The sequence below is a fragment of the Sus scrofa genome, chromosome 5 (assembly GCF_054392235.1).
Source record: "Sus scrofa isolate SSC_HxYL_T2T_F1_AM1 chromosome 5, Sscrofa_HxYL_maternal_Yorkshire_Landrace_v2.0, whole genome shotgun sequence".
Taxonomy (NCBI): domain Eukaryota; kingdom Metazoa; phylum Chordata; class Mammalia; order Artiodactyla; family Suidae; genus Sus; species Sus scrofa.
Window position 1 is genome coordinate 2,930,299 of NC_139387.1, and position 23,543 is coordinate 2,953,841.

Consider the following 23,543-nt stretch of genomic DNA (forward strand, 5'->3'; position numbering starts at 1 on the left):
GGAGCCGCCCAGCCAGGGCGGGACCCGGCGGCCCCTGCTTGTGAGATGCCGAGGCCGGCGGCCGCAGGGGGCGGCACTCCGTGGGCCGTGCTCCGGGGCAGACCCGCCTGCCTCTCTGCTGCCAGACCCCTCACTGCAGGAGCACCCAGAAGCAGGAGGCGGACGGGCGGGCGGCCCTCCCTCGGCCCCGCGGCCTGTCCCTGCCATCAGGCCCTCCAGCACCGGGCAGGGCGACCCTGCCTGGCCGCAGATGCATCGCACACGTACCTGCCAGCGGACGCTCGTTCTCTGTCAGGTTAAAGATTTCGTGGAAATTGCCCTTCTTGGCGCCATGGACGCGGCCGGCGTCCTCGTCCTTGCTCAGGCCGGCAGGCGCGCTGGACACGTAGCTCCGCGAGGCCGCCGTCTGCAGCTGCCAAGAGCACACAGCGTCCCCGTCAGCCGGGACGTGCAGGGGAGGCGACGCGGGCCGGCTCGCACGCGGCCTCCCCGGGCCCAGCCGCGAACACGGCCCAGGCAGGAGGCGGCCACCCCGAGGCGGGGCGCGCGCCCAACAGCCCTGTCGGGGCCCGGTCCTCCGTCCCGCGAGCCCCCCTTCTGGGCAGAGAAGCCGGCGGCAGGGGCAGACCTGCTCCGCACGCCGCCGCCACCCCAGGACAGCAGTCACGGCGGTGTCTGCAGGTGCCTGGCACCGGGCAGCCCCACCGAGGCCGCAGAAGCCAGCGTCACACAGGGCGGCCACCAAAGGCAACGTTAGTCAAACCACAGCAACGCACAGCATCAGGCACGGCAGGCGGGGCTCCACGCGGCAGCGTACCTTGTCGTGTCCCGACAGCTGGCCGCAAAGGACAACAGACACGGGCGACCGAGACAAAAGAGAAGGCGGGGTCCTCGTGACACGAGGCCGTGAACACCGGGGCTGCCTCGCGGGCCCTGGGACGCCCGGTGGGGGCTGCCTCCACCCCGGGAAGCCCCCCGCCCGTCTGCCCCTCGTCTGAGACACTAGGGGAGCCAGGCCGCCTGCTGCGCGCCTCCCGCCTCGGGTCCACCTCCGCCTGTGCGGCCAGAGCCCTGCCGGCAGCTCACCGAGCTGCCTGCTGCTCCCGCCTGCCCAGCTGCACGCCCGGCTTGTGGGGCAAGCCCCCGACAAGCTTCGCTGTCTAGAACCAGGGAAGCCCAGAGCTTCCCTTCCACCCACAGAAGCAGCGGTGGGTCACCAGACGCCCTTTCCTCAGAGGATGCTCATACACAAGACTCTGCAATCCAACGTCACCTCCTCCAGGAAGCCCCCCTACACCTCCCTGGGAGTCCTACTGAGCCCAGAACCTCCTCACTCGTCCGAGACCCCAAGAAGGGCGCTGAGGCCACCTTGCCCTGCATGTCCTGCCTCCGGACACGGGGCCCAATGCCCACAAGGCCTACATCAGCAAACGTGAACGCATCCCGGCCTGTAAGCCCACCATCGCGGCCTTGCTGCCCGAGCCTCAGAGCCAGGAACAGCGGGACCCGGCCCCCACCGACAGAGCGGTTGCTCGCTGCTCCCCCGCCCCCCAGGCTCTTGGCAGTCAAGGCCAGGGCCCCAGGGCCGCCTCACCCCGGCCTGGGGCACCTGGTTCCCCAGCCGCTCTGTGGGAAGGTCCCTGAGCGGCCTGCAGGCGGAGGGCCTCCCGTCTAGCCTCCAAGTGCTGCCCGGGGGCCCTGGGATGCCTGTCCTGGGCCTTGGGAACAGCCGCTGGTCACAGGGAAACTGCCCCCCTTGCCGGCTGTTTTGAGCTGCTCGTTTCAAGGGCCCCGTAAAACCGGAGACCCCAGCGTCCTGCGGGCCAGGAGCAAAGGAGCGGGCGTGCGGCCTGGGGCGCCCTCCCCGCCCCCCCGGGGCCTACCCTGCGCGAGGCGGGGGCGCTGGAGCGCTCCTTGAGCTGGGGGTCCGTGGGGAGGCTCTTCCAGATGATGTAGGGGGTGTCGTACTTGGCTCGCAGCCGCGGGCAGCGTTTGAAGATGAAGTCGATGAGGAAGAACTTGATTCCGGCGTAGAGGCCTGCAGCGGGCGGAACGGGCGCTCGCACTGGGGCCCGCACCCCGCCCGGGGGCCCAGGTCCTGGGGCGGGGGGGGACGCAGGGCAGCGGGGTGACCCCAGCTGAGGCGGAAGCCACTTTCACGGTGTGCTCCCCGCAAGCCAGAGGGGGCTCAGGCCAAATAGCACAGCTGTCTCTAAAACCCATCAGCCACCAAAACGCACGTCAGCGTCCTCTGAGGGCGACGGGAAGCAGAACCCTGGGGACCGGCCCCCTGCCCGCCGCTGACTGTGGGGCTGGCAGGACGGCTGTGGGCTCCCCCGCACCTGCGTTGGCGATGGTCCCCGAGAAACGAGAGGCAGCCCAGAGGCCACTTCACGTTCACTGGTCTTTGTCACTTCCCCACGGCCACACTTGCCTGCCCTGGCTCTCGGGCGGGGGCGGGGGCGAGGGACCGGGACCCATTTGCACTCGGCGGCCAAGGGCAGGCGGGAGCAGCGCCTGGACCGTGAGACCGCCACCCCAACACCCAAGCTCAGACCAGCAGCCTCCCACACACTGTGGCCGGGACCCGTGCCAGCTCTGGGCTGGGGACACAGAGGCCAGGAGAGCTGCCCGCCCCCTGTGGGCTGGGCCTTGGGGTCTGGCTTCCTGGGAGAGCTGAGCTGTGGGGCTGGGGTGGTCCAGGGGCTAGGTGACGAGGGGGCCTCAGGACAGCCCCTCCAACCTGCCTACACCTTCCTCCCTACCCCATTGAGGCCCCCAGGCTGGGGCTTCAGCACCCCCTCCCACCTGGGACTTCAGGGACCATTCCAACAGTCAGCCCCCCGTCCCGCAGCTCCACGCCCAGCTCAGCCCACTCAGGCCAGGCCCACTCCACCCACTGGGCACTTCCTGGGCCCCCCTCCCCATCCCATCCCATCCCCCGCCCCCTCCGAGCCACCATCCAGTGCCCCCCTGCCTGTCTCCCCATCCTCCCCGCCCCTCATTCTCCTGGAAACTGAACCTGCCACGCTGAGGTTTGAAATATAGGTGAGAACCATGCCAGCACTTCCCTCAACTCGGCACAGCTTCCCACCCAGAATTAAACTCTCACACCCACCCCACCACCCACGGCCCTAGTGGCCCTAAATGGCAGCATCACCTGCCCAGCCCCTGAGGGCAAACCCTGACCCCTCCCCGACCCCAGCTCATCCGTCACAGATGCCAGAGGCTCTGCTTCTACAACACCTGGGCCCACTGCCCACGCCCCGCCCAAAACATACATGGGCAACCTCCCTGCTCTGCTTAAGCCCCCACCCCTGGCACAGAATCCAAGGCCGCTCCATGCCACAGCCCCCCTGACGCCATCTCCCGCCCCTCGTCACCCCTGCCCTCACGCCTGACCCCTCCGGTCCCTGTGACTTGTCCCCCAAGAGCCAGGAGTGCTCACAAAGGACCATGGCTCACAGCCAGGTCCCATGGTCCTCTGGCCCGCCGGTCCCTTCTGCTCGGCCAGCAGAGGCCAAGCTCGCCCTCAGAAGCCTTCGTCACGTCTCTAGTCTGGCGGGCCTCACTTCTCCTGAATTTGGACACTGTGACAGAAAGTCACCGGAGCAGCTGCAGGGTGGAAGGACGGTGGGGGATCTGACAGCTGCCCCCTCCCCAGAGGCCTGCCCCGTGGGGCACACGGAAGGGAGGGGGTGTCCTGGGGGAAGCAGGTGCCCAGGGCCCCTGTGCCGTGTCAGACGCGCCTTGGCGCCGGACGGGAGGCCCCTTACCCACGGCCAGCCCCACCAGGCGGTAGGGGAAGAAGCAGGAGGCCAGGAAGGCAGCCCACAGCGCGATGTACAGCTTCCGCGTGACCTCAGGCTGGACCCACGTGAACAGGCTGCAAGGGAGGGGGAGGCTCAGCGGACGGGGCCACAGCCCCGGGCACACCCGCCCCGGGCACACCCCGCCCCGGGCACACCCCGCCCCGGGCACACCCGCCCCGGGCACACCCCGCCCCGGGCACACCCGCCCCGGGCACACCCCGCCCCGGGCACACCCCGCCCCGGGCGGGCCGGGACTCACTTCTTGATCTTCTCCAGGATGTCAGCCATCTTCCCAAAGAGGTTCTGCGTGAAGAAGCAGCCGTGGTCACGACAGACCCCCGGGGCCTTGGCGATGCGGGAGACGCGCAGCCCCCGAGACCACAGCCGGCGCCACCGCCGAGCCCCAGGGCCCTGCCCAGCCGCCCCCGGACCGAGGACAACTAACCGGGGCGCCGGCCATCAGACCAGGCCAGGTGGGCCCCCACCAGCCACACTGTCTTGGTGTCCGCGAGGGACCAACGGACAGGCTGACGACGGGGTGATGACAACAGACAGGCCAGGCCCGGGACTCTGGCCGCAGCCCGATGGCCGTACCTGGGCTTTCTGGGCGACGTCCAGCACGAGCTGGAACTTCTCAGACACGGTCAGGTCTTCCTTTGGAGGCTCCTTCAGTCAAAGGGGAAAGAGAATTTCCACTGAAATTCAACAGTTCAGAGAAATTACTGACAAAAACAGCATGGCGGGCCCCGCAGCCCCAGGACCATGACACAGCCAGAGGGACGGATGCCCCCAGGGGACGTAGCTCGAGGGGACAGCATGCCCGCCCCTCTGGAGCCCCCCCCCCCCCCGCCGTGGGCAAGACTGAGGCTGACTTCTGTTTTAACAGATGGCCTTCAGAGGTGCATCTGAGGCCCCAGAACCCACCCCCCACTTTACAGACAGGGGAGCCGAGGCCCCAGCACAGGGGACCTGACCTTGTCCTGCCGGTCTGAGTTCATTCAGCAAGAACCTCCCCAGGACCCCCAGGTTCCAGGCCTGCTTCCCAGGAGGTGCCCTCCCAGACTCCTGTCTTAAAGGGGCCCCTATAGACACCACCATATCCCCCACCCCTACTGTGTGCTCCACACACACAGTAGGTACGCAAACATCTGACAAGGCTCAAGGAGGCACCGTGGCCACTCTCCTGCCTGTGCCTTGTGGCTCAGCCCCACGGGCCAGAGTCCCTGGAGAGTGGGTGTGCAAACCATGTGTAAAGGGCCAGGCGGCAAGTGCGGGAGCCTCTGCGGGCCTCACGGGCTGTCCCGGCAGCTCAGCTTGGCCACTGAGGCCCCCAGGCAGCCCCTGTGTAAAGGTACGGGCGCGACAGGTGCCAACAGCCCTGGATGTGCGAGACCAGGCAGCGGCCGCAGGTAGCTTGTTGACCACCGCTCTACATGTCCACTGGCCCAGCCTGTCCACCCTCCACCCTCCACTGGAGGCTGTGAGGGGCTGCAGCGCCCCCCCCCCCCCGTGGCCTCCCCTCCATGTCTCTTCCTGGCTGAGGGGGGTCAGGTCAAGCCAGGCCAGGCCAGGCCCTCCTGCCTCCCCAGCAGCCGAGCCCAGGCTGCTCAAGGGCACTCAGGGCGTCCGCTGGCCAGGGGTCAGGGGGCGCCCCTCTCTGGACTCCAGGTGGGGGGGGTGCTGGCCTTCTCCCCCCTCCCCCGACCTCTCCTGGCCGCACGGGCGGGAGGAGGCCGGCCCCTGGCGAAGGCGGCCTTCCCAGGACTTACCACCACTTCAGACACCTCGGGCACGATGCTCCACTGTATCCTCCAGCCCCTGGCAGACAGGAGACAGCACAGGCCTTACTTACAACGGCATCGACGGACAGCACATCCCCAGCCCTGTGCCCCCAGGGAGCAGCCCCCGGAAGTGCCAGCCAGGGGGCAGGGGCTTCAGAAATATCCGCTGTCTGCCGAGACCCCCGGGGCCCCTCCTGGGCCCTTGGGAGGAGACGATCCAGGTCACCTGCACCGGCCCCCCCCTGGTGGCCTGGGCGGGGGCACGCTTACCAGCACCCAGAGGTGACGGGCCTCTCGGAGTAAGCCAGGGAGTGGCAAGGACAAGGGTTTTCAGTGACCCACAGCTATCTGGGCAGGAAGAGCCCTTGCACACGCATTTAAGGTTTTTTTCCTGCCAAAAAACTTTTTTCTTTCTCTTTAGGGCCACTCCTGCGGCACATGGAGGTTTCCAGGCTAGGGGCTAAATCGGAGCTGCAGCTGCCAGCCTACACCACGGCCACAGCAAGGCCAGATCCAAGCTGAGTCTGTGACCTACTGCACAGCTCACGGCAATGCCGGATCCTTAACCCACTGAGCAAGGCCAGGGATCGAACCTGCAACCTCATGAGTATTAGTTAGGTTCTTAACCCACTGAGCCACAACAGGACTCCTACAAAAAACATTTTCAAGTGAACCTGTTTAAGCCAGCACAGAGGAGCGCCCAGAAAAATGATGGTGTGAAAGTAAACCTGGACAGGCTGGGTCAGACGGTGCAGGGCCTCCTCTCAGGCCTGATGTGAAGCCGGGGTTCGCTCTGCGGGGTGACCTCAGCTTCCCACAGGCCCCGGCGACAAGAGGTTCCCACCCTGTGCACTCGCCGGCTTCCAGCACAGCCCCCCAGCCTCGGGACGGACAGGGAGCCCGGAGAGCCCGAAGGGAAGACCCCCGAGGCCCTGGGCCTGGGGACGGCTGCGGAGCTCCGAGCCCCCCCGCCTCTTGGGCGCGTGCGCGTTGACCAGCAGGCCCTCCCGGGGCACCGAGCCTCTGCAGCTCCATCAGCCCCGCGGATGCGGGGACTCTTCCGCCAAAAAGCAGCACGATGGCAGGCGGGGCTGGACTGACCCTGAAGCTGGCCCCACGGCGGGGGGCGGCCGGGGTTTGGGCTCCAGCCACCCACCCTCCTGGGAGTGTGGGCGCGTAGCAGAGGACACCCAGCAAACGCCAGCCCGTGACAGAGCCGGCTCGGCAGGGCCCCGCTGCGCGTGCAGCACAGCACGGGGAGACCGCCCCGCACGCGCACACGACGAAGCGGCGACCCACCTGGCTATGAGGTAATTGAGGGATAACCTCAGAATGGCCAGGAACAAGAACATAGGGACGGCCCAGCCGTGCCACACGGCGTTCATGTACACCTGCGGGTGGGGAGAGAAGGCGGGCGGGAGACGGTCAGGCGACAGGCCGGGTCCCCTCCCCAGCGGGGCAGGCCGCCTGCGGGCAGGAGACAGGCCCAGCGGCCCTCGAGGAGCAGGCTGCACACAGGAAAGCCCGAGAAGGGCAGCTTCCCCGTGAGCGCGGCCAGCGGGGGGAGAGGTGTCCCGGAGGAGCTGCCTGCACATGGCCGGGATCCCGGGAGGGGAGGGGACCCCACACAGAGGTCCTGGCCCACCCCACGTACGGCCCCACCTGCCGGAGCTTGAGGCACCACCACCACGGCAGCCTGAACAGCCTGCCCCACAGGCAACGCGCCAGGCACAGGGCTGCGGGCAGGGGGCGGCCCTCAGAAGAGGGTAGGGGTGGGTGCAGTGGCTTCGCCTGCAGGCCTGGCAGGTGCTGAGTCGCCACAACACGCGGTGGAGCTAAGGATCTGGGGGCCCAAAGCAGCCAAAGCCTCAGGAGCAGAGCGCCCGAGAGGGCCGGTGGGAGACCTCCAGGGTAAGGGGGCCTCTGCACGTGTACACCCGCCTCCCTGGTGGGCTTCAGGGTGGCCTCAAGACCCTCTCAGGCTGAAGCCACCTTGCGGCGGGGGGGTCTTTTCTTTGGGGCTGTGGCCGGCCCTCTCCAGCCCCGGGGCCTAGCATCCTCCGTTCCCTGGACAGCAGGCCCTCCCCGGGCAGGGCTGGGCGCACCCACTGCAGCGCAATTCTGCTGGGTGACTGTTTTCCCCAAAGCGCCCACGTGATGCTGGCCGGACACCTCCCACCCTCCCCACGGCTGGTGGCTCCCAGACGCCCTGGTGCCTGATGGGAGGGACCCCTGGCTTCTGCAGAGGCGGACAAGCCACCCCCCACCCCATCCTCTCCGCAGCCCACTTGGGAAAGCCGGCTCTAAGCTTGGCGAGAGGCCCTTTCCCAGGGAAGCTGCTGCAGGGGTGTTTCTCGGCAGGCGGGCAGGGAGCCCCGCAGCCAGGCTGTGCCCAGCATCCTTTCATAATCCGTACAACCAGCCGGCAGCAACTCTGCGCCCACGTTCCAGGCGGAAACACGGAGGCCGATGCGGTCTCACATAGCAGCGGGGGGTCCCCCGGCCTCAGGGAGGCGCACACCCCACCAGCCCGCGGGAGGCACTCACGGTGAAGGCGATGGCGGACGTGTAGACAGAGTACCAGTCGGATAAGGCAGAGAGGTTCTTCACAAAGCTGGTGACGGGCTTGGCGCCGCGCTCTGGGGACAGAACAGGCCGCGCGCTCAGGCGGGGGCTCACCTGGCTGTCACACACCCACCTGGCGGGCCGGCTGGCGGGCGGGGCGGGAGGCAGAAGGAGCAAAGCAAACCCCTGCCGTCGCAGGGCCAGTGTGCCTGCCCCAGGCCCGTGCCCTCTCAGCCCCTCGGCGCGGCCCGCTGAACCCCACCCCCCGGTGCCAGCAGGCGGGGCACAGGGATTTGCTGGCACACCCTGGACCCCCGGCAAGTCTGGGGAAGGACCGCTTTTCCCTGGGCTCCCAGCTTGGGGGGTACCTTACTCCCACCGCGGGGGTGGGGGGAACGGACAGTGGGGTGGGCCCAGGACACTTCCAACAGCCTCAGGAAGCGAGCTGGGCTGGGGACCCCCGAAAACCCGCTCTGGAAGGAAGTCCAGCTCCTCAGAGACCGCAGCCCCTGCGCAGCCGCCCCTTGCAGCCCACAGCTCACGCATCCAGAGACAAGAGGGTGCTTCCCAGCGGCCGGTACTTACTGAGTCTCCTCATGTTCTCGGTCAACCTAAGACAAGGGGGAGCCGTGAGCACCAGCACAGCCTCCTCTGCATCCCTGACCCCACGGCTCTCTGCTGACTCTCGGGGGCACGGGAGCCACACACCAGGATGGCCGGCTCCGCTGCCCCTCAGCTCCTGCCCACGCCCACGCAGCACAGCCAGGCCCCATGGAGCCCCAAAGGCTGTTCCACTACATCGCTCCACCAAGACTGGGCCTGGGGCCCTCCCACCTCCACGAGGGCCCCCCTGAATTCCCCCACCTCCACGAGGGCCCCCTGGCCCCCCCAATCTCCATGAGGGCCCCCTGGGCCCCCCACCTCCACAAGCGAGCCTCTGAATTTCCCCCACCTCCACGAGGCCCCCCAGGTCCCCCCAAACTCCACGAGGGCCCCCTGCCGAGGGCCCCACCTCCGGGCGCTCAGGGGCTCCTCTGTCTCCACCGTGCTCTCCTCGGGCTGAAACCGGAAGTCTTCCACGTACTCCCCGAATTTCTCGTAGAACCACTTCTGGACACGGGGGCACAGCCCCTGGCTCCATCGGTCTGTGGGACGAGGCGGGGGTCCGGGTGAGGGCGGTGGGCAGAGAGGGGCCTGACGGGGCGGGGGCGGGAGGCACCGGGGGCTGGGGCTCCCAGAGGAACTGGGGAGGACACGTCCACACCAGAACTGCGACAGGCCGGGTGCCCTGAAAACAGAGCCCGACCCCCTTCAGCACGAGGTGCAAACCAACCAGCACCGGCCCCAGGGATCCCTGCGTCCCTCACACCCGCCCCCGGCTGGTTGGAGGCTGTCCCCAGCCCACGTGGGAACTGCAGTGACCTCCCCGCTTACTGGGGACACTGGTTTGCCTTGGACGTGGCCAGGTGGGCTCGCTCCCTGGGACACCTGGACCGGGGGAACAGCCAGTGGGCGTGCGTGTCAGGGGCTGTGTCCTCGCGGGGGCCCCAGTGAGTGGAGCGGTCTCTGCTCACCCCCAGCCAAGGTCCTCGGAAAGCCACTCGCATCAGACTCAAGAAAACCAGCCCCGCACCCACAGAACAAGGCTGTCCCTTCAGAGGGCAGGGCCTGGAGCCGCCTGCAGGGGGCGGTGTCCCACAAGAGTTAGAAGGGGGCGCAGGAGTGGGGGTTTGTGCAGAGGTCACGGGGGCCCAGAGGAGGCCGGCGGCAAGGGCCTGGGCTTCTCACAGCCCACCTGGCGCATGACGGGCTCTTCAGGGTGACCGCCTGGGCAGGGCTCAGCCTATAACCGCCTGGGGGGCAGCCGCAGACAGTGTGTGACAGGACAAGCGTGGCTGTGTGTCCTTGAAACCCCACGCACAACGCCAAACAGTCACACAGGTCATGCAAATCTTGACATTTTCCCGTAACCATTTAAAAGTGAAAATTTTTTTTTTTTTTTGGTCTTTTTCTTTTAGGGCCGCACCTGCAGCATATGGGGGTTCCCAGGCTGGGGGTTGAATCAGAGCTGTAGCCGCCGGCCTACACCACAGCCACAGCAACAGGGGATCCAAGCCGTGTCTGTGACCTACACTACACAGCTCACGGCAACGCCAGATCCTTAATCCACTGAGCGAGGCCAGGGATCGAACCCACATCCTCATGGATACTAGTTGGGTTCATTAACCATTGAGCTCGAAAACCGTTTTTAAAATGTGAAGCCAGACGGCCAGCTGTTGTTTGCTGACCACGGTCTGGGTCGGGCCGAGTGGACAGGGCTCGGGACACTGCTCAGCCCTGTGCTGCCCAGCAGCACGCAGAGCCCCTGGCCCCGCTGCCCACATCCTCGGAGCCGCACGTGGGGGTCCCTCCCCCCACCACCCGCCCCCTCCCACGCAGCCTGCTGCCCTTGACCCCAGCTGTCAGAACGGACCTCCGCCTATGGATGGGCCTCAGTGGGGGATGGGGACCACAGAGGGGGGGTAGAAAGACTCCCCCCGACACTTCCCACAAGTGCAGGGGGCTCAACCGCCACGCGCGGTGCGGTCTTGGGGTCGCCTGCGCTGCTCCGGGCTGGGAACCTAGGCCACTGGTCGTGAACCCCGAGAACCCAGGAGATGAGCCACAAGACACGGCAGCCGATCCTGCGCCCGGCTGGCCTGCCTGCGGGTCCAGCACAGGGCCCTGGGCAAGGGGCACCTTCCTCTCTGGAAGACCGGGGCGGGGAGGCCCCGAAGCGGGTGGGAAGGGGGCCAGGACCCGGCTCTGGTCTAAGCGCGACCTCCAGACGGCGGGTAACCCGGGAGAGGCCTCCTCCTCAGCCTCGCACCAAGGAGGGCTTCTCCAAAGGGCTTCCGGTGCAGCTCTCGGAGCCCCGGGCACAGGCAGCGGGCTTCCTACCAACAGTGAGCCTGTCGGTACCACCCAGGCCAGGGCCCGTCATGGACCAGACCCCCCGAGAGCCAGATGAAAGCCCAGCTTCCTCCAGCGCCACCTCTGAACAATTTCAGAAAGTGCCAAGTGTGGAGTGAGACGAGGAGCGTGAGCCCGGCTGGGAAGGAGAGGCACTGAGAGGGTTCTGGGTCCTGACCTGAGGGACCCGGGCGTGCCAGCCACAGCCGCCCCCCGCCACTCACCCCCTTGTCGGGACAGCCAAGCTCTGGAAACAGGCCGCCAGGCCAGGGGCCAAGCAGCCAGTGGGACCAGGATGTGGTTTCTCTTTAGGGAGAGATGCTACGTTGTATTTTTATGAGAAAATAGCTGTGTTTTGACCAAACGACTGGCATCTGCTATGAAGACCCACCAAGTGGCAATGAGAGACACCAACCCAGTTCCAACAGGAGGAGATGCCCGAGAGTGAGCACGTGCCCCTGGGAAGAGCGCCATCCTCCCACCCCACCCCCAACCCTGCCGGCAGGCCTACCTGCTCCGTTATTGACCTGGGCCTGCCCTCTCGGAGGCTGCGCCGGCGGCTCCTCGGTTCTTAAGGGCGGGGGGTTGGGGGGGGGAAGCAAGAGCTCCGTTAGTTCAGACACTCCCGGGAGCCGCGCGGTGGACAACAGTGCCTGTCCCCACCCCCCCAGCTCCCTCTGGATCCTGATGGCTCAGACACAGGCCACGAGGGTAGCAGGGCCAGCACAGAGCTGCACGCAGAGCAGACGCACTTCTTGTTTTTTAATGATGGACCACACAATGTCTCAAACGCACAAGTCTTTTCTTTCCTATTAATTTTAACACTGGCTTTTTCACCGTTAACCTCAGAATGAACAGCTCCTACGCTAACTACCTGGCCTGCGAATGAAAAGCTATTTACGAACAGGCATCTTTAGCAGGCACTGCACACAGCCACCTGCCAGGCTCCCTGGCCTGCTGTTCCCTGCACCTGACCACAGCAGTCACCTGGCCTTGGCGTCCACCTGCCAGCCCCTGACCACAGACCTGACTTTCAGCCACAGGCCCTGGCGGCCTGATCCCCAGCCACTGGCCTGACCCCCGTCCCTGACTGGCCAGCCCAGCACCCCCTTGCCCTGCACTGGCCTGGGCTCCTGACACCCCACACCACTGAGACCAGCAGAGACCCCAAGACATGGGCAAAGCCGCACCCAGAGGAACCTTGGCGGGACTAGGGGGTGCGAGGGCCCCTCCAGGACAGAGACAGTGGGGCTGGGAGACCCTCAGCACGTGCGCGCCCTCGATGCCCTGCCCTAGTCACACCTGTGATTCTCACTCAAACTTCTCCGAGAAGCGACCCGGGCTGTGGGCTCGTGACCCGCACCCACGGCCGCCCAGCTGTGCTGGAGTGGGAAGCGCGGAGGCCAAGGTGGCGGGGGAAGAGCAGCCTCGTGAAGCAACCACAGGGGACCATGACACAGACACGGGAGCCACGGTCAAGGAGGAGGAGGAGGAGGAGGAAAAGGGGGCCCGGCCTCCATGCCCCCGCCTCCCCAGCCAGAGCAACTGACAGGTGGGGCTTTACTGGGAACAGGAGGGGAGCCGGGTCCCTTCCCCCCTGTCCCTGGGTTGGGGGGTCCAGGCCTCTGGACCAGGACACTCCCTGAACGGGCCGGGGGTCCCGGAAGAGGCAGCTCACACAGAAGCACCAACAAACGTGCTCCCACCACAATCCGGGCCCAGGCAGGCCCCTGAGGACTGGCAGCCCTGAGGGGTGCCACCTTCCTAAGCCACGGGTGGGCCGGCGGGGCTGCCCGTGGGGGCACTGGGCTTAGTGGCCTTTGGCCATCAGTATCTGATGACACCGGTACCGCACAGCCACGGCAGCGCAGTCTTTCCAACACAGTCAGCTGCAGAAGGGGACGGCTGTTTAGGAAGGAATAGGCTGCCAGCTGCCTTCAGGGACAGACGCCTGGAGACGGGGGCAGGTGTTCCAGGTGGCAGGGAACCTTCCCTCCTTCCCGTCACACAAACGCGGAACATCCTGACTGCCCGCAACGGCGCCGCGGCGCTGAGGGCTGGACATTAACGGGCGGCGTGTCGGGATGTCCAGCCCCAAGCCCTCCAGTGGCACCCGCCACGCCAGGCCCCGGGTGAGCGGGAAGGGAGCTGTGGCCTCTGAGCCGCGTGAACGGCCCGGGTCCTCACTTCATCGCTTGCATTCCCGACAGCTCTGGATTCTTCCAGATGCTTCTGAACAACCTATGCTGATGATCGACCGAGCCAGCCTGGGGCGGAGGGTGCCTGGAGCCTGTGACTTTGCTCAAGTCCTGCCGGCAACGACCCGAGCCCACAGGGCGGACACTGAAGCCCGCCAAGGAGGGCGATGCCAGGGCCACGTGCCATGGCCAGTCGGGACACAGGGCACAGTCGCCGGGGTCTGTTTAGTTCTCACACAGGTGCCCCCGGCCAAGGCCCCAGCACCGAGGGTGGCACAGCACAGGGACCGAGACATGTGCCCTCTGGGCCCCCTGACGCAGCCAGAGGGCATGGGAGCAGTGGAGATGCCCCCGGGAGCAAACCCCAGGGCAGGCCCCGGACAGGGTCTGAGCTCAGGCTGGTGAAGGTCAAAGGCAGTGTCTCCACTTCGCTTTCAGACCCATAACTGCAGACAGCTTCGCCTTATCAAGCAAGTTTAAACCGGGGCAATCTTCCAGGAATTTTCTTAAAACTCAAAAGAGAGGTTTGTACAGACACAGAGACCATGTTTCAGTCCTGCAGATGAAGTGTGTGCCTGTGTGTGCCCAGGGGTGACGGGCCCCTGCACACGCCTGCCCACCCTGGACGGCCGGTGGCCCCAGACGGACTCCGGGATGACAAGGGAAGAGGAAGCCCCTGCCCCAGAACCCACCTCTCCCTGCCTCTCTCCTCCCTCAGGCCTCAGCTTCCAGAAGGTTCCTAAGCCGAACCCCCATGGCGAGCAGGGCAGCAGCAGCCCCTTCACGCTTCTGGGACCCTCAGCTTCTACTTCCTTGGTCCTGCCTGGACGTTGCTTTCTGTAACCCCCAGCAGCCCCGAATGACAGACCTCTCTACGTCCTCGGAACTGACCAGGGGCCAGGGACAACGATTAAAGCCCCAGTGTGGGTGGGGTGGCAGAGGGCGAGATGTGGAAGACACGGACCCTGCAAAGGGAGCTGGCACACGGGGTCAGCTCAGGCCAGGCTGGCCCGGTCCCACCATGGAAGCGTGGCCTCCAGGTATGGCTTCCAGTAAAGCCGGGTATAAACTGCCTCAGACAGATGCGTGTCAGTGGGGGTGACGGTGCTGCGAGAGGTCACAAGAGGCCAGGCCCCGCACGGAGCACGCCCCACACCCAGGCAAGCGTCCAGGGCCGGGCCGGGCCTGGATCTCCCCCGCCCCCGGTCATCATCAAATGTACCACTCACCCCCGGACGCTCGTGACGCCCAGGTCCAGCAGGGGCTGGGGGACACCCCCGCTCAGCAGAGCCCTCAGGACCCCCGGCCTGGCACCTGCACACACAGACCCCTGGGGGGTCAGGAGGGCGACTGGACCTGAGTTCTCCCCGAGACCAGAAGGGTGAGGGGAGGGGACAGAGGGCTCCCAAAGGGACTGAGACGGCCTCATCCATGAGGAGGACAGGGCACTGGGGGCCTGGGAGTGCCGGCTCGCAGGCCTGGCCTCCTCAGGGTTTGAGCAGGGTCTTGGCTCAGGAGACCCCCGCCCACTGAGAGGGCAACGCTGCCCCCTGGCCCTCCCTCCTCCTCACCTGGCCTTCAGCACTTCCTGGACCTTCTGCTCCAGCTCCATCCGCCGCTGCCGCTCCCGGTCCAGCTCCTGCCGCAGCATCTCGGCGTTGGTTTCTTCTCGCAGCTTCCGGAGCTCCTCCTCTGTCAGGGGAGAGAAGCCAGGTAGACATCTTCCTGGCTTGCAGACAGCTGCCTTTTCGTTCTGTCTTGTTGTTTGCCACATGTGCGGCATGCGGAAGTTCCCAGGCCAGGACTTGAACCCCCACCACAGCAGCGACCTGCACCGCAGCAGTGACAACGCAGGCTCCTCAACCCGCCGAGCCGCCCAGGCTGTGCCCTCTCATGGAAGAGACGGAGCTCTGCCACCTGCTCCTCTGCTTAGGCCACGAACGCCATCGTGGGCCCCACCCTCGTGACCTGATCTAACCTCAGTCACCTGCCCAGGGCCCAACTCGTATGACCACCCCACGGGGCTGAGGGCTCCATGTATGCCCTTTCAGGGGGGCACACACTCAGCCCATAACAGGGTATGAGGTCAGGCGGGCTGGCCCCCGAGCCCAGGCTCTCAGCCAGGACACCGTGCGGACGGGCCAGCTGCCCAGCCATGGCCTCGCCTGGTCTGGATGTCCACACGCAGGATGCCTGGCTGCTCTGCCCTGGTACAGTCACACTGTGACTCGCTCCAGAATCCGCATGTGTGCGTGTGCACACACGCAGGCACACACACACACAAACATCCCCTTTGGTTTTGAGGTGCCACGAGCACGGCTCAGAGGTTTCCAACTAGCGAGCCGGCTTAGAGGAGCCAGCAGCCGGCAGAAGCGCCCCCCCGACCCCTGCTTCCTAGGAGGTGAACGTGGCCATGCTCCTTCTGCTTCAATCTGCACCAGAGAACAATGCCCCCCCCCCAACCCCAGGCAGGGCCAGAAGCCCTCCGGTCCTCACTCCCCTTCCCCGCAGGCCTCACTGCACTCAGACACCCAGGCTCTAAGTCTGGCTTTGGGCAAGAAGGTTCCAGGTGACCTGAACCAGCCACATGTCCCAGGAGACACCTGAGCAGCCGCCCAGCCCACGCTCCCAGGTCAGGTCTCCTCCCGCCTCCAGGCTGAGAGCAGGCTGAGGAGTGGACCATCTGGGTGAAGCCCGGGCTCCGCCTCCGGGGGCGGCAGAGGGAGCTGTGCCCAGGGAGCTGGTCAGAGAGCCAGGGCGCTGACGCTGGGTGCAGAGAGCATAGGAGAAGGGTGAGCGAGAAGGTTCCAGGGCCCACTCCGTACACAGTCTGGTTCTACACTCGTCCCCCAAACACTCCAGCCGCCTCTAGGAAGAAGTGGGTCAGGGACGAGGAAGAGGCCCAGGGCAGCCGGTCCTCAGCGCTTCGTGGGAACAGGCGTGCTCCTGAGCCCGGTCCCCGACCAGGGCGGGGATTCCGGCTCGCCTACCTGGGCACGGACCGTGGGCAGGGAGGCCCAGCCAGGCTGCGGGCTGCAGGGACGATGGGAGCAAAGAGCACACGGGGAGGTTAAGAAAGAACCCCCTCCATCCCCCTCCCATCACCCCCCCATCACCATCCCCCCTCCACCACCCCCATAACCTCTCTCCATCACCCCAACACCCCCATCGCCCCCATCGCCCCCCCATCACCCCCTATCACCTCCATCCCCCCCCCCATCACCACCATGGGAGAACTGAGCTCGCCACCCACTGTGCACTTGCTCAGGCAAGGGGCCCAAGGTCACGAGCAGAAGCAGGTGGCCCGGCTGCGGTACCAGACCAGAGCCCCAAGCAGCGGGAAGAGCACCTGCTGACTCAAGAGGGAGGGCTCAGGGCCGGGCCTGGGAGTCGGTCCGCACTCAGCACCTGTCAGCCCTGAGCACCTGCTGAAGGAGCGTTTCTAAACTGAGTATGTGGTGGACTCATTCTGGTCACAGTCCCACCATGACACGGTCCTCACCCCCTCTGCCCACCTCCTGCATCTCCTAGACACGAGCCCTCGCTCCTTGGGGCTCTGGACAGAACCCTGGAGGGGCCGCCACCCGCGGGATGGGCAGGCGACACGTGGAAGACAGAGGACCTTGTACTTAGAAGAGGCACCGGCGGCTGCCACCTCCACCCTCGCCCGGCTCCACCAGGGCCCAAGGGCAAGGCTGCCCACGTCCAAATGGGACAGGTGCCAGGTAAGGCGGGGGCGTGGCCACGGCAGGCCCAACACGTGCCCGTGGCCCAGCCACAATCCCACGTGGAGGGTAAACCTCAACAGACACCCACCCCCCACACAGGCGGCAAGTCGAAGGCCAAGGCCGTAGGCCGGCCCCGCCACGGGCAGCTGCTTTGGGTCGATGATCCCATTTCCCCCTTTTAGCAAACAGTTGAAATTGCAAAACAAACCTGATGGCCTGGGCCACGCTGAACTGGAGCCACTGAGGGCACTGGGCAGCCTCGTGCGCCAGGCACGCTCTGGACATTGGTGATAAAGAAGCGACCAAAACAGAGCGACGCTGGCGGGGTGGGGGGTGGGGCTGAGAACAGCCCTGCTCAGTGAGCCTGAGCAGAGGGCACATGAGACCGGGGCTGCGGAGGAAAACAGCCCAGTGGACCTGAGGGGAGAACGTCCAGCTGGAGGGGTGGCACCTGCCAGAGTCCCTGAGGGGGCCACAAGGGCCCACACGGGCCCCCGCGGGGCAGGGACTCCCTCTCTCACCTGCGGCTCAGCCCACGGTCAGTATGCTTTTCCCCGAGACTCGACTCCTCCAGGTGGCTTGGTGGCAATGACAACAGCCCACACGGGTGAGGTGCTGGCTCCTGATTGCTCTGCAGGTGTAACTCAACAGCAGCTGCAGGCACGGCCCTGCCTCACCTGCAGGTGCCGCCTCCCAGGCCCGGGCTGGGAGCCCCAGCAGTGGGGCCTCAGCGCTTGGCCTGCGGCGTCCACGCTGGGAGCCCTCGGGGGTGTCAGCTGGCAGCCCAACGGCAGGTCGAACCCCAGACACCCAGCCCACACCCCCACCGGCTGTTCCCAAGGGCGGCCTTTTCCACAGCCACAGAGAAAACACAGCGGCGCCGAGAGAGCAGCCCAGACAGAGTGACACGAGCTCTGACAATGGCAATGGAGGAACAACACGCCGGCCTGGGACAGGGGCAGCTGGCTGAGCCAGCACCGGGACAGCCCTGGGTCAGGGTCCCGGGCCTGCCCGATGGGTCCAAGACTGGTGTGCGTGCAGCAGGGGGCTCCAGGACCCGCCTGGGGGTCATCCCAGTGCCAGCTCTAACCCCACATCAGCCCAAGCGTGGCCAGTGGCAGCTGCGGTCCAGGGGGTGGGTCACAGACCATATGCTGACCGTGGGGTGGACGAGCAGCAATTAAAATTCCCCAAGAGCACTCCCGAGACCCAAGAATGTGCCTGATTAATTCACCAACAGCGGGCTGAGGGCTGGAGCCGGGGGAGTCAGGATACCCTTGAGGTTGCCCAGCGCCCAGGCTGCAGGACAGCCTCCGCGACCCTCGCTGCCCGTCAAGGGAGACTCTCCCTGGCCTGGAAACTCCTTTCTGGATGAGACAGGGCTCAGGGGACCAGCAGCATTTTTTGCTGTCCTGGCCGCCTCAGTAGACCTGGGGACACAGGGCTGAGCCCGAGACCCTGAAAGTCAGGCCAAGGTCAGCACGACAGCCCCAGGTCCCAGACACAGCCAGGCTGGCAGAGCGGCTGTGTGGCAGGGCCCCCCCACAAAGCCACTGGGAGACTGAGATAGGTCAAAGGTCAGGAGACCCCACTGACCCCAGGGTCTGCCTGGAGCGGGGGCAGGAAGGAGAGGGGCCGGCCCCACCTCCCACCTGGGGAGTTCGTGACTCCTCAGATTTTGCCACTGACCAGTGACAAATATTTAGACTCGCTGAGTGCCGGGACCCATCTGCTCGGTAAATATTTGGAAGGCCTGGGCCTCCTGCGGGGCCACGCCTACTGGAAGTGCCTGCCCCAGCAGTGTCTGCGTCTGTGTCGCCGTGTTCTGCACACCCTGCTGGCCCCTCCCGCCGACATCCCCTGGGAGAAGACCCTCAGACAAGGGGGCCAGGAGGCCACATGCCAACCCCACGGGAGCCGTGCCCCTTGGCGCCTGGCAGCCGGCATCCTCCAGAGATGCCTCCTGTCTCAGGGAAGGAGCCCTTGCATGGCCGAGGGTCTCAAGGCAGAAGGGCTGCCACCCGCTGACCTCGGTCCCTCCCAGGGGCGCAAAGTATAGACACCACCCAGCTCCAGGGCTGCCGGGAGCCAGGCCCCGGACCCCCACCTGCTCTCAGCCTGGCCAATTCACAGCAGAGGGACCTGTGCTGGGGCAGAGAGGACCTCACCCCCAGGCACCCCAAATGCACGTACCCTGCTGGTTCCTCACTGGCCCTCAGCTCCCCTCACACTCTCCAGTCTGACTCCAAACACCCGTCAGGGGCTCCTCTGAAAGCCTCGGTCAGAACTCTGTCCAGCTGAAAACCAGGAGGGGCTCCAGGGCAGCCAGGCAGGGGGTCCTCCCGGTTCAAGCCCCCACCCCTACTCCAGCTCCGACTCCCTCTGCTCCCCTTCTCAGCTTTGCTTTTTGGGTTCAAGCTACAGGAAGAGGAAGCCTGTTAGGACCCAGACGCCGCCAGAGTCTGATCCTGCCCCAGGACCTCTGCACATGCTGGCGCCCCTCAGCCTCAGTGCTGACTTGGACGCCACCTCCCCTGAGAGGCCTTCCTGACACCCCCACCCCCCCGCAACATGTCCCTCTGTCATTTTCTCTCATGGGTCTTGCTCTTCCCTGTCGGGGACAACACGGGATTCCCAGAGGTGACGCAGCTCTACGGGGGGCGGGGGGGGACGCTCAGCAAACACGCCCCCTGGTAAACACGCCGCGTTCCTAGGTCACCTTCGACTGCAGTGTCCCTGACTCAGGCCCCAGAGGGAGGAGCCCTGAGGGAAGAGCTTCGCTGTGGGTGACGGCCCAGGACCCAGCCTGGCTCAAGGGGAGGCAGGAAAGACGGGGCGGTGGTGGACGGACACTGGGCAGCGGGGGCCACACAGCACATTCTCAGCAGCGAACGGCGGGATGCCCCAGGCTGGCCGAGAATCAGGCAGAGAGGACACGGCGGGGGGCAGAGAGGGCCATGCTGGGAATCCAACCAACAGCGCCAAGGGCGAGTGGCCAGCCACCGGCCAGCAGGAGGCCACCAGCACCTGAGGGGCGTGTGCACCCTGCCTGGGCCCCACATCTCCAGCCTCGGCCTCCCCACCTCGTACAGGGCTCCTGGGGACCCCGGCCCCGAGGACGAAGGACTCAAGGGCCGATGTCCTCGCACACAACGCCTGCTGGGGCTCCCGAGAGAGCCCCTCACCGGCCCTGCCTCCCCACGGGCACCCTCACCCTCGCCCTCCTGGGCCTTCCCAGGCCAGTGCTCTGTGCAGCCGGGACCAGGGAGCTCCCCTCCTCCCAGGAACCCTCCAGGCCTGGGAGAGGACAGTGGCCCTGCAGGCAGGGACCTCGGACACTGCCTGGTAAACCCCTCGTCCTTCCCGCCTTGTCCAGGTGCCTCTTTCCTGGTGGCACAGAGACAGCTAAGCAAATAAAAGGACCAGTGTTCTGTTTCTCTCTGACAAGTCCTTTCTCTGAGCACGTGTCCCCAAGGCCACCCGACCCTCCCTGGGCCTGAAATGCTGATTAGACCCCAGGACGCCGGCTGTCACAGGCCTGTTCCCTCCAGCGACACACTCAGGTTGATGGCGGGGCGAGCACAGGACAGGGACCACACAGAGCCCCGCCGTCAAGGCTCCTTCTCCGCTTGGAGAGAAGACGCAGGCCAGCTTGCTGCCAGGCGCAAGGGGCTGAGCTGCTCACTCGGAAGGCGGCCCGTCTCGCCTGGTCTCCCAGGGGGAGCCGTGGCCTCCGGCCCCCGGATCTCTCCTCAGGCCGCCCACCCGAGATGCCCTCCGACCGTGGAGCAAGATCACGGCCTTTTCCGGAGTCGCCCAGCCTTCCGGCCACAGGCCCTGCACGCCACCTGCCACAGCAACGGGCTCCAAGGGGCCCCTGCTCCACGGGTCAGGGCCCGAGAGGGTCTGGTGTGGTGGTGGTGGGGGGCAACGCCACACACAGGGCCGGGGGAGCCCCTCAAACAGCCCCCACGTTAATTTCCTACTGCTGCCGTCGCCACACGTGGCGTACGTGTGTCCCCTTACAGCTCTCGAGTCCAGGCTGAGACGGGTCTCGAGGGGCTAAGGTCGAGGGCAGGGCCGGCTCCTTCCAGATGCTCCAGGAGAGAATCCATTTCCTGGCCTTTTCCTGCCTCCGGAGGTGCTCTCGTCCCTTGGCTGGTGACCCTGAGCCATGGGGGACATCCCTCCGACCTCTGACGCTGACCCCCCACCTCCCCCCCACGAGAACCCCTGTGCAGACACCGGGTCCACCTGGGCGGTCCGGAGTAACCCCGACTCGGGTCCTTAGTTCAGCCACGTCTCCAAGGTCCCTTCTGCCATGCAAGGGGACACAGCTGCAGTCCTGGCCATTAGTACCTGGACATTTTAGGGACCATGGTTCTGCCCACCACACAGCTCCTCCAGACAAAACTCGGGCCGTGGAGGGTCCACCGGCTGTGGGAGGGTTTGCCTGACCCAGGTCGCACAGACCCCAGCCTGGGTCCCCTCCCACCTCAACTGCGCCCCACACACCAAGGCAGGATTTGCCAAATGCCCCACAGATGCTTCCACCGACTTCACCAAACTCTCACAGTGCCAGTGCCAGCAGAGAGGGCATCCTGGAGTCACATTTGCCATGAGCCTGTGACCTCCACAAGCCTGTCCTGATGGAGGCCCACTTGGGCGGCTCTTCTGAGCCTCTGCACCTCTGCGGACACACGGGGAGGGGCAGGACAGGTTACTTCATACCTGGCGGCAGCTAAGTCACAGGCGGGGGTCCCTGGGAGGAGGAGCCACACCTAGTGCACCAGGCCACAGAGCCACACACCCAGCACATTCAGGCCACGGGCCACGCCCAGCAATCAGACCTCAGAGCCACGCCCAGCACATCAGGCCACAGGGCCACACCCCCATCAGACCACAGAGCCACACCTGGCACACGAGACCTCGGAGCCCACAGGGCGGGCAAAACCACTGCACTGGCAGTCATGGGTCCTGCCCAGCTCATGTGGCAAAGCTCCCAGGCTGATGATTCTCTCCTTTTGGAGGCCTAGTGCCAACTCTGTGGCATCTGCTGACCTGGCAGGCGGCCTGGGGCCAGCCAGGGAGTGGTAAGGAAGCCTGCGAGAGGCCAGGGAGCCAGAATGCCTGCCCGAGATGTGACTCAGCACCTCACCCCTTCTAAGATCGGAGGGCGCACCTGGGAGAGAGGTGTGCACCCTAATGCATGGGTTCCCTCCCTGGGCTCCCGCTCAGCAGGACACCCACGTGAGCCAAGCCCGGCAGCCCGCTGCACGCGCCCAGGAAACGGGGGCCAGCTCCCCGGGAACGCAGCCTGCCCCCACCCACCTTCCACGAGAGCCGTCGAGCAGCAGAATGTAACAGACAAGTGGGGAGGCTGGGGCTGCTCTGGGAGCCCAGGGGGACCCTCGGACACACAGGTGTTGTCTCACTTTCTGAAGCTTGGTTTCTGCACCCAAAATGTCCCCTTTTGTACAGCCCGGGTCCAACTGAGCCTGATGGCCCTCTAACACGAGCTTTCAGGGACCCCAACAAGGCTGCTTTACCAACCACAGCCTTCAAAGGGACCTGGCAAAATGGGCTATGGACTCACGGGGGCAAGAGCCACATATGGCATTTCCTGTGGCAGTCACCCACGACGAGCTGGCCGGCCACCCACTTGGTCCAGGCTGCACCGTCCCCGAGGCTGTGAAAAGGGAAGGGCCACCAAACTGAGCAGTGACTCTAGACGCACCTCCATCAGCCACAGCCACCCTGACTCGGGGACCGGGGAGCCAGAGGGGACAGCCAGGGCCGTGCCCCCCCACGCCCAGGCAGCAGAGCCACAGCCCAACCCACTGCCCCAGCCCCCAGGGACACCACGGGAGGAAGGGACAAGCTTCGAGGTTATTTTTAAACCTGTGAAAGTAGAACTCTCAAGCAAGAGTCCTCTTGGCGCACAATTCGACAGGCCCAGCCACAGCCAAAAATAAAAATCAAGAGATAATCCTTAAATAAAACTTCCCACCAGCCAGGTGCGCAAAGGCAGGGGCCCCTGGCAAAGCCATTTCTGCCTCCCGGCCGGGGGGGGCTGCACACCCGGCGGCCCCACCCAGTCCCAGGGTCTGCCCTCCACCCCCTCCTCAACTCTCCCCGACCCCCGGCCTCCGGCCCCCCAGCCCAATTCAACTCCCTGCCACCACCTCGACCTTTCTAGAAGGTGGAGCCATGCCCTCCGGAAGCGCCCAGGGAAACCAGGGGAGAAGCAGCCTCATCCGCCCCTTCCCAGTTCATCCCAGGAAAGGCGGCCTCGGCGGTGAGCTTCCCTCTGCACCTTCGCCGCCATCTCCTCACGGCTGCGCTGCCGCTCGGAGGGAACATATGCAGCGACGAGCAGAGCCTCCGCCCCGACGGCTGGGCCGCCAGGAAGCAGCACCGCTTTAAGCTCTTCCATCCCCCGCGCTGGCTGCGGCCTCCCGCGGGCACCCCACTGCCTCTCAGGCACATTTCAGGAAACCGACTGTG

General features: G+C 66.0%; 1 protein-coding gene across 7 annotated transcripts in view; it reads right to left on the minus strand.

The window, feature by feature from the left end:
- Positions 1-23,543, minus strand: part of GRAMD4 (GRAM domain containing 4) — a 153,377-nt gene that overhangs the window by 4,441 nt on the left and 125,393 nt on the right. For 3 of the 7 annotated variants that reach the window (XM_021091367.2, XM_085025371.1, XM_085025375.1), the window contains 12 exons: positions 14,880-15,000; positions 11,622-11,680; positions 9,171-9,303; positions 8,744-8,769; positions 8,141-8,232; positions 6,893-6,984; positions 5,582-5,630; positions 4,407-4,478; positions 4,072-4,115; positions 3,777-3,886; positions 1,884-2,038; positions 268-412 (listed from right to left, as the gene is read on the minus strand). In XM_021091367.2, coding sequence (XP_020947026.1) covers positions 268-412; positions 1,884-2,038; positions 3,777-3,886; positions 4,072-4,115; positions 4,407-4,478; positions 5,582-5,630; positions 6,893-6,984; positions 8,141-8,232; positions 8,744-8,769; positions 9,171-9,303; positions 11,622-11,680; positions 14,880-15,000 — 1,098 coding nt within the window. Of the gene's footprint in view, positions 1-267; positions 413-648; positions 836-1,883; positions 2,039-3,776; positions 3,887-4,071; positions 4,116-4,406; positions 4,479-5,581; positions 5,631-6,892; positions 6,985-8,140; positions 8,233-8,743; positions 8,770-9,170; positions 9,304-11,621; positions 11,681-14,879; positions 15,741-16,298; positions 16,342-16,561; positions 16,734-17,244; positions 17,454-17,557; positions 20,598-23,543 lie in introns of those variants that run through there. The other 4 variants (XM_085025374.1, XM_085025373.1, XM_085025372.1 and 1 more) reach the window with 4 other exon arrangements.